The sequence below is a fragment of the Cyprinodon tularosa genome, unplaced genomic scaffold (genome assembly GCF_016077235.1).
Source record: "Cyprinodon tularosa strain WSP-4 unplaced genomic scaffold, ASM1607723v1 ctg997, whole genome shotgun sequence".
Classification (NCBI taxonomy): domain Eukaryota; kingdom Metazoa; phylum Chordata; class Actinopteri; order Cyprinodontiformes; family Cyprinodontidae; genus Cyprinodon; species Cyprinodon tularosa.
The window spans coordinates 237501-246571 of NW_024039781.1; the positions used below are offsets into that span (position 1 = coordinate 237501).

Genomic DNA, 9071 nt, shown 5'->3' on the forward strand with positions numbered 1-9071 from the left:
GGAGGAGGGAAGGAAGGAAGGAAGGAAGGAAGCAAGCAGGGAGGGAGGGAGGAGGAAGAATGAAGGAAGGAAGGACGGAAGCAGCAAGCAGGGAGGAGGGAGGGAGGGAGAGGGGAGGGAGGGGAAGGAAGGAAGGAGGAAGGAAGATGCATGGAAGGAAGGAAGGAAGGAAGGAAGGAAGGAAGGAAGGAAGGAAGGAAGGAGGCAGGGAGCGAGGGAGGAAGGAAAGATGGAAGGAAGGAAGGAAGGAAGGAGGAAGGAAGGAAGGAAGGAAGGAGGGAGGAAGGAAGGAAGTAAGGAAGGAAGGTAGGAAGGAAGGAAGGAAGGAAGGATGGAAGGAAGGAAGGAAGGAGGAAGGAAGGAAGGAAGGAAGGAGGCAGGGAGGAAGGAAGGAAGGAAGGAAGGAAAGGAAGGAAGGAAGGTAGGGAGGGAGGGAGGGAGGAGGGAGGCGAGGGAGGGAGGGAGGGAGGGAGGAAGGAAGGAAGGAAGGAAGGAAGAAAGGAAGGAAGGAAGGAAGGAAGCAAGGAAGGAAGGAAGGAGAGGAAGGAAGGAAAGCAAGGAAGGAGGAAGGAAGGAAGGAAGGAGGGGGGAGGGAGGGAGGGAGGGAGGGAGGGAGGGAGGAAGGAAGGAAGGAAGGAAGGAAGCAAGCAGGGGGGAGGGACGGGAGAAGAAAGGAAAGGAAAGGAAGAAGGAAGCAAGCAGGGAGGGAGGGAGGGAGGGAGGGTGGGAAGGAAGGAAGGAAGAAGGAATGATAGCAAGGAAGGAAGGAAGGAGCAAGGAAGGAAGGAAGGAAGGAAGGAAGGAAGGACGCAAGCAGGGAGGGAGGAGGGGAGGGAGGGAAGGAAGAAGGAAGGAAGGAAGGAAGGAAAGGAAGGAAGGAAGGAAGGAAGGGAGGAGGGAGGAAGGAAGGGAAGGAAGGAAGGAGGCAGGAAGGGAAGGAAGGAAGGAAAGGAAGGAATGAGAAGGACAGAGAAGAAGGAAGGGAGGAGGGAGGAAGGAAGGAAGGGAAGGAGGAAGGAAGGAAGGAAGGAAGGAAGGTAGGAAGGAAGGAAGGAAGATAGCAAGGAAGGAAGGAAGGATGCAAGGAAGGAAGAGAAGGAAGGAAGGAAGAAGGACGCAAGCAGGGAGGAGGGAGGGAGGAGGAAGGAAGGAAGGAGGAGGAAGGAAGGAAGGAAGGAAGGAAGGAAGGAAGGGAGGAGGGAGGGAGGAGAGGGAGGGAAGGAAGGAAGGAAGGAAGGAAGAATTGCAAGGAAGGGAAGAGACGGAAGCAAGGAAGGAAGGAAGGAAGGAAGGAAGGAAAGGACGCAAGCAGGGAGGTAGGGAGGGGAGGGAGGGAAGGAAAGGAGGGAGGGAGGGAGGGGAGGGAGGGGAGGGAGGGAGGGAGGGAGGGAGGGAAGGAAGGGAAAGGAAGGAAGGAAGGAGAGAAGGAAGGAAAGGAAAGAAGCAAGGAAGGGAAGGAAGGAAGGAAGGAAGGAAGCAAGGAAGAAGGAAAGGAAGGAAGGAAGGAAGGAAGGAAGCAAGGAAGGAAGGAAGGAGAAGGAGGGAGGGAGGGGAGGGAGGGAGGAGGGGGAAGGAAGGAAGGAAGCAGGGAGGAGGGGGGAGGACAGCAAGGAAGGAAGTGAAGGACGCCCAAGCAGGGGAGGGAGGGAGGGAGGGAGGGAAGGAAGGAAGGAAGGAAGGTAAGGAAGGAAGCAAGGAAGGAAGGGAAGGAAAGGAAGGACGCATAGCAGGGAGGGATGCGGGAGGGAGGGAGGGAGGGAAGGAAAGAAGGAAGGACGGAAGGAAGGAACAAGGAAGGTAGGGGAAGGAAGGAAGGAAGGAGGAAGGAAGGAAGGAAGGAAGGAAGGAAGGAAGGAAGGACGCAAGCAGGGAGGGAGGGAGGGAGGGAGGGAAGGAAGGAAGGAAGGAAGGAAGGAAGGAAGGAAGGAAGGGAGGAGGGAGGAAGGAAGGAAGGAAGGAAGGAAGGAAGGAAGGAAGGAAGGAAGGAAGGAAGGAAGGAAGGAAGGAAGGAAGCAGGGAGGGAGGGAGGGAGGAAGCAAGGAAGGAAGGAAGGACGCAAGCAGGGAGGGAGGGAGGGAGGGAGGGAAGGAAGGAAGGAAGGAAGGAAGGAAGGAAGCAAGGAAGGAAGGAAGGAAGGAAGGACGCAAGCAGGGAGGGAGGGAGGGAGGGAGGGAAGGAAGGAAGGAAGGAAGGAAGGAAGGAAGCAAGGAAGGAAGGAAGGAAGGAAGGAAGGAAGGAAGGAAGGAAGGACGCAAGCAGGGAGGGAGGGAGGGAGGGAGGGAAGGAAGGAAGGAAGGAAGGAAGGAAGGAAGGAAGGAAGGAAGGGAGGAGGGAGGAAGGAAGGAAGGAAGGAAGGAAGGAAGGAAGGAAGGAAGGAAGGAAGGACGCAAGCAGGGAGGGAGGGAGGGAGGGAGGGAAGGAAGGAAGGAAGGAAGGAAGGAAGGAAGGGAGGAGGGAGGAAGGAAGGAAGGAAGGAAGGAAGGAAGGAAGGAAGGAAGGAAGGAAGGAAGGAAGGAAGGAAGGAAGGAAGGAAGGAAGGAAGGAAGGAAGGAAGGAAGGAAGGAAGCTGAGACCAATGAGCAGCAGACTGCAGAACGTTTGGAGCCCTTCCTCCTCCGTTCCTCACAGTGGCTCTAAAATATCTGGTTTTGGGTTTTTATTTTGCTAAATGATTCTTGTCTCTGTCATTTGAAAATAAAATGTTTTTATCTTTCCTTTTGTTTTGCAGCTTATTCAGACTTTGAAGAGGCTGATGAGGCCTTCAATTGTTGAATTCAAGTCCCCGCTGGAGCTGTCGGCCCAGGGTGAGAGTCCTGCACACACACTGATAAACACACACAGAGTCCGGTTGAATGAGCGGATGAACGGCGGTTTGTCCCTGAAGGATTGGTCCAAACCTGTTAAACAGCCATACATCAGGAGGGACACTTTTCCATTGTCCTTCTGTGTCCCACCTCTGGTCCTCGGTGAGGACATTTCATAGAACAGGGCTGATAGATCCGCTTCCTCTTAGCTGTAGATAAACTCCACCATAGCCAGGTTAGATGGACCTTCAGGTCTGCTCAGCTGAACCCTCAGCCTCTGGCTCTAGACCTCAGTGTTCATCTGGGACCTGCAGGAATCCTCCACCAGTCGTCCCAGTGTGGATCAGGATATGGACCTGCTGGTTTTCTGTCCACTGTCGGTACTCTGATTCACCCTCAGCTTTGAAAAGGCAGTTGCAGAGTCATCTGAGAACTTCAGAATAGAATAGAATAGAATAGAATAGAATAGAATAGAATAGACCCCTGGACCCCCCATGAGAACAGATGTCATTCACTCAGATCAACCTTCAGTCCAGCGCTAAGTTTAATAAATGAAATCTTGATTTATTTCATCAAAAAGGTTAGCCACACTATTAGAATAGAACAGAATAGAATAGAATAGAAAATGCCTTTATTGTCCCACAATGGGGAAATCCTGGTGTTACAACAGCAATAAGATTATAGAAAAAGGACCTTAGAAAAAGGTATAAGAAAAACATAATAGTGAAGAGAAACAATAAAATCCTGTAAAGCGTTTTAACAGTTTAAAACTGGAGAATAAATAACCGATAAACAGCTATAGACAGTTATAGTTGGTGCAGAAGTCTCCAGTCTCTCAATGCTGGACTGTCCACTGTCCACTAAGACAGCTGCTGGTCCACCACTGAAAGACCTAGATGGATGGTATGGAAGGCAGTGGAGGAACATGATCCTCACTGTGCTTCTCCAGGTGGCTCATAGTTTGCGGCGCCAGGTGGATGATGTCATCATCCAGCCCAGCGATGACCTCAATAGGGAGTGAAGACGATTAGAAGACGCTCCTCTCAGAGGGACGCAGGCGAAGGTCTGTGGCAGTAGCAGCAGCTTCCATCTTCAGCAGGACAGAGTGGTCCGTCAGAAGCATCTTCCTCTGATGCTCACCTCCAGTTTCCTGCACTCCTGGAGTTCATGCACAGGCTGGAGGGGAAGCAGGCGGTAAGGAGAGGCACTGAGCTGTACGCCTGAAATAAGGAATACAAGGAAAAACAAACGGTTCGGTCTGGATTTCAGAGCCGCCATGTTGCAAAGCTCACAGGCTCACAGTGAGCGTTGAACATGTCAGTAAACCACTTACTGCTACCCCCCCCCCCCCCGTCTGCTTTATTGACCCGCTATGCTCTGCTTCCTCTCCTCCTTTCTGTCGTTTTCTCTTCCTGCTCATAATCTGTATGTCAGCTGGAAGCTGGAGGCCAGAACCCAGAGCTGCAGAGAACATCCTGCTCTGGTTACACTCAGCCTTACCTGCTGCTGCCCCCCCCCACTATGACCGGCTGCTTTATTTTTAGATGATGGATAGAAACACAAAGCTTCAGTATTACCGTCCTGCGTCGGTTACTATGGAAACATGATGATCAGATGAACTAAAGCGCCATCTTTAAGGCGTACGGCGTGAACAGCCATCCCACAGGAAGCCGTAGCTGCAGTGATCAATGCTAACATCTCACTCTAAGGTAAATAAGAGAAAAACATTAAGAAGATTTAGAAAATATAAATGAAAGTTTCAAACATTAATAGTAAAGCAAAGGTGATAAAGTTATTAGAAAGCCGTATCACAGGTTTGCTGATTCCCTCACCTCAGCATGCTGGATCCTTAAAATGAAGAACACGAGTACGGACTCACGTTCTCGTGAAATGAGAAACAGTCCGTGTTTACGGAAGTAAACATGGATGGTAGCGCTGGAGCGCATCTAGAGATCTTTCCCAACCTTTAAAAATGAATCTTCAATGTAAATAATCCGCATCATCGTCCGCCATGTTGTTTTTCTTTCTGCTTCAGTGTGAAAGATGCAGAACAGTGACCTGTGTTCAGTATTAATGATTGAGGTCGGATGAATGCGACCTGGCCGTTCAGACACAGATCGCATTAGAACAGATCAGATTATTATCAGGAGCACAGAGCCAAGCAGGTCGCAGACATCAGATCTGTTCTGTTCAGACATGGAAAGATCTGCTCCAGGCTGCAGACGAGCAGAAAACATCGTATTTGGTCCCTTCAGGCTGCTGTGAACGTAGCCTAAGATGGTTCCTGGAACTTTAGACTTTCCTCCATCTTCCAATGATCCGTCAGCAGCAAACCTTCAGCTGATGTTTTTAGAGGTTCTCCAGGCAGACCTACTGACCTGCTGGTCAGAAGACATCCATGGACTGCTGTGAGCTGCTGTGATGTTCTGCTTTGACCTTTGAACTTTGGAGTTGGCAGCGCGGTTAGCTTCTGGGGGTGTCCACCTTAAACTAACCGTTTCCCTTCCTGTGCTGCAGGTAAAGAAATGATCGAGATGTACTTCGACTTCCGCCTGTACCGCCTCTGGAAGAGCCGCCAGCACTCCAAGCTGCTGGACTACGACGACCTCATCTGACCCCGCCGGCCCCCATGAGGCTTTTCAGCCAGTTCTAACCGGTCTGAGCCTGCAGCTGCACGGCGGCGGGGTGGCGGCCATCTTGAACGACCATCAGGACTCCGGCTCTGCAGCAGAGCGGCAGCGGCGAGCCAGGAGGCGTTTGTTTCTTTCTTGGACAGGCAGACGGTGGCCTCGTAGAGACGTCTGTAACCGTCAGCCATTTTCATTTCTGCCTCCCTCTGGAGGGGGGCGGGAGGAGAGGTCAGCCATCGTCTTCGCCTGGATGCGTCAGTGATGCTGACGGAGAACAGCAGCCTAGCTGTTTCATTCCTTCAGCAGGACTCAGCTCTCTGAGGCTCCTAACCATCAGAAGGATTCCTTTCTTTTCTCAAAGGAAGCAGAATTAGATGTAAATAAAGAGGATTCTGAGTGACGGCGTCTTAGAAACAGCTTTCATTTCTACTAAACCTTTAGGTTTGCAAACTAGAAAGTATAGATGTATTTCATGCAGACTGTTGTCTAAACTCAGGTGAAACCCTTCTGTAGGTCAGAGCTGAAGGCGTTTTTAAGCCCCGCCTCCTCAGAGGAATATGGCTGCTCTGCCGGATGTTCAGACTGATCATTTATTATCACCTCACATGAAGCAGGTGCAGAAAAAATTACTTTGGATATTTTAGCATTTTTCTATTTATTATTCTAGATTTAACTTGAATGAAATGAAGTAGCAATGATTAGGAAAGGCAATACTGTGTTTGATGTTAGAGCTGTTATCAAACCGTTTTTAATAGGAGCCTAGATTATAAAGCTGCGTTCACACCAAACTCAGCAGGAGCAGCAAAAACGCGTCTGCTGCTTCCTTTTTGATGCTCGTACCAGTTTATTTCTGACGCGCGGCTGAAGCAGCTTTGCTGTTCTGGCTGCGCGGTCGACAATTTGGTTTGACGCGCGTTGGGCGGAGCTACCCCATCCTTTCTTTGTCCTGCAGCCATATTTGCTGTGACCAGCGGGTAAAAGTAGTTAGAATCTATGTTGAAGTGAGAAAGTCCTCCTGAAAACATGGTCTGTGCAGTCAGTTCATCCAGATTACCATCCTGCCTTCAAAGATTATTTCTCTGTGGGAGCCGCTCAGACCCCCACATACCGGCGCTGCGCTGTCACTGGGAATCCCCAGCAGCAGCTGCCTCAGGCCCGCTCGCCTCTCCAGGGTTTTCCCCTCCTGTTGGTGGCGGCTGGAAGTAGATGTTAGCGTTTTTCAGGTCTGTGCTACAAACTGCAGGCAGCAGGATAATAAAAGCCAACATATTCTGCCGGCAGGTTTCTACATTTGAAGTTAATTTAGGCGTTAATAAACTGTTCCAGAGGAGTGATCATAGCGCTCTGCATCAGCAGTGCTGCGTCTGACTCCCTGCCAGCTCCCAGATCAGCTTCTCTCATTGGTTGATGCGGCTCGTCCAGCAGATAAAGTTACATTTTTCCATCTCGAGCAGCTGCTGCGTTTGCAGCGCGTCAGATGCTCAAACGCTCCCCACGCTCTGCGCCTGATGCTCAAAAAGCGCTGCAGGACATTTTGCTGCACCTTGATGCGCGTCACCCATTGACTTGCATGTTAGCTTAACCTGCGTTTGGTGTGAACGCAGCTTCAGATGGAAAACGGTTTATGGTGTTATGATATAAAACATTAGCAAACACCTTTCCTGTTAAAACCTGCTTATTTGATAATGTCTCATATTAATACTTTATTATAGTTAGCAGGTGTTTTCTCTCTAAGGACTTCCTGTGTTTCTACCACATTTATCACAATGGTTCTCCTAATATTTCTCACCTGTATGATCCTCATGTTGAATCAGATTTTAATCTAGTTTAAGATGGTTGCGATGTAAATTCAGTTTTGTTGAGTTCAAAGTGATTTCTTGCTAACAGTTGTCCTGCTCTGACCTTCATGAGGACAGAAATGATTTGTTTCCTGCAGGACTTATTTACCTGCTGTGATCTGCTGACCAATCAGAGTCGCTTTAATCCATCAAACACCATCAGGCTGATGAGGAGGTTCCTGCAGGAAGAACATAAACATTGTTCATCTGGATTCATCATGGAGGAGCCAACAGAGAGCGTCAACATCTAGCCTGACCTTTGACCTCAGGATGACATTAGGTCATCAGCTGACTGCATGGACTGCTTTATTGTCCGCTGTCTGTGGCGTCTTTTCCTGAGGTGATGGAAGGCGCCTCATAGTGCACATGTGAAGGCCATTTATTGATGCACATGTGAAGGCCATTTATTGATGCACATGTGAAGGCCATTTATTGATGCACATGTGAAGGCCATTTATTGATGCACATGTGAAGGCCATTTATTGATGCACATGTGAAGGTAATTTATTGATGCACATGTGAAGGCCTTTTATTGATGCACATGTGAAGGCCATTTATTGATGCACATGTGAAGGTAATTTATTGATGCACATGTGAAGGCCTTTTATTGATGCACATGTGAAGGCCATTTATTGATGCACATGTAAAGGCCATTTATTGATGCACATGTGAAGGCCATTTATTGATGCACATGTGAAGGCCATTTATTGATGCACATGTGAAGGCCATTTATTGATGCACATGTGAAGGCCATTTATTGATGCACATGTGAAGGTCATTTATTGATGCACATGTGAAGGCCTTTTATTGATGCACATGTGAAGGCCATTTATTGATGCACATGTGAAGGTCATTTATTGATGCACATGTGAAGGCCTTTTATTGATGCACATGTGAAGGTCATTTATTGATGCACATGTGAAGGTCATTTATTGATGCACATGTTGATGCACATGTGAAGGCCATTTATTGATGCACATGTGAAGGTCATTTATTGATGCACATGTGAAGGCCTTTTATTGATGCACATGTGAAGGCCATTTATTGATGCACATGTGAAGGCCATTTATTGATGCACATGTGAAGGCCATTTATTGATGCACATGTGAAGGTCATTTATTGATGCACATGTGAAGGCCTTTTATTGATGCACATGTGAAGGCCATTTATTGATGCACATGTGAAGGTCATTTATTGATGCACATGTGAAGGCCTTTTATTGATGCACATGTGAAGGTCATTTATTGATGCACATGTGAAGGTCATTTATTGATGCACATGTTGATGCACATGTGAAGGCCATTTATTGATGCACATGTGAAGGTCATTTATTGATGCACATGTGAAGGTCATTTATTGATGCACATGTGAAGGCCTTTTATTGATGCACATGTGAAGGTCATTTATTGATGCACATGTTGATGCACATGTGAAGGCCATTTATTGATGCACATGTGAAGGTCATTTATTGATGCACATGTGAAGGCCATTTATTGATGCACATGTGAAGGTCATTTATTGATGCACATGTGAAGGTCATTTATTGATGCACATGTTGATGCACATGTGAAGGCCATTTATTGATGCACATGTGAAGGCCTTTTATTGATGCACATGTGAAGGCCATTTATTGATGCACATGTGAAGGCCTTTTATTGATGCACATGTGAAGGCCATTTATTGATGCACATGTGAAGGCCTTTTATTGATGCACATGTGAAGGCCATTTATTGATGCACATGTGAAGGCCTTTTATTGATGCACATGTGAAGGCCATCCCTCTCATTTTTTATTATCTA

The 9071-nt window shown here is 48.2% G+C and overlaps 1 protein-coding gene across 2 annotated transcripts in view; it reads left to right on the top strand.

Moving 5' to 3' along the window:
* The window catches only part of nsmfb (NMDA receptor synaptonuclear signaling and neuronal migration factor b), a 68936-nt gene extending 62424 nt beyond the window's left edge, over nt 1-6512 (top strand). For both annotated transcript variants that reach the window (XM_038276103.1, XM_038276104.1), the window contains 2 exons: nt 2729-2804; nt 5322-6512. In XM_038276103.1, coding sequence (XP_038132031.1) covers nt 2729-2804; nt 5322-5419 — 174 coding nt within the window. In that variant the 3' untranslated portion in view covers nt 5420-6512. The remainder of the gene's footprint in view (nt 1-2728; nt 2805-5321) is intronic.
* The last annotated feature ends 2559 nt before the right edge of the window (nt 6513-9071 follow it).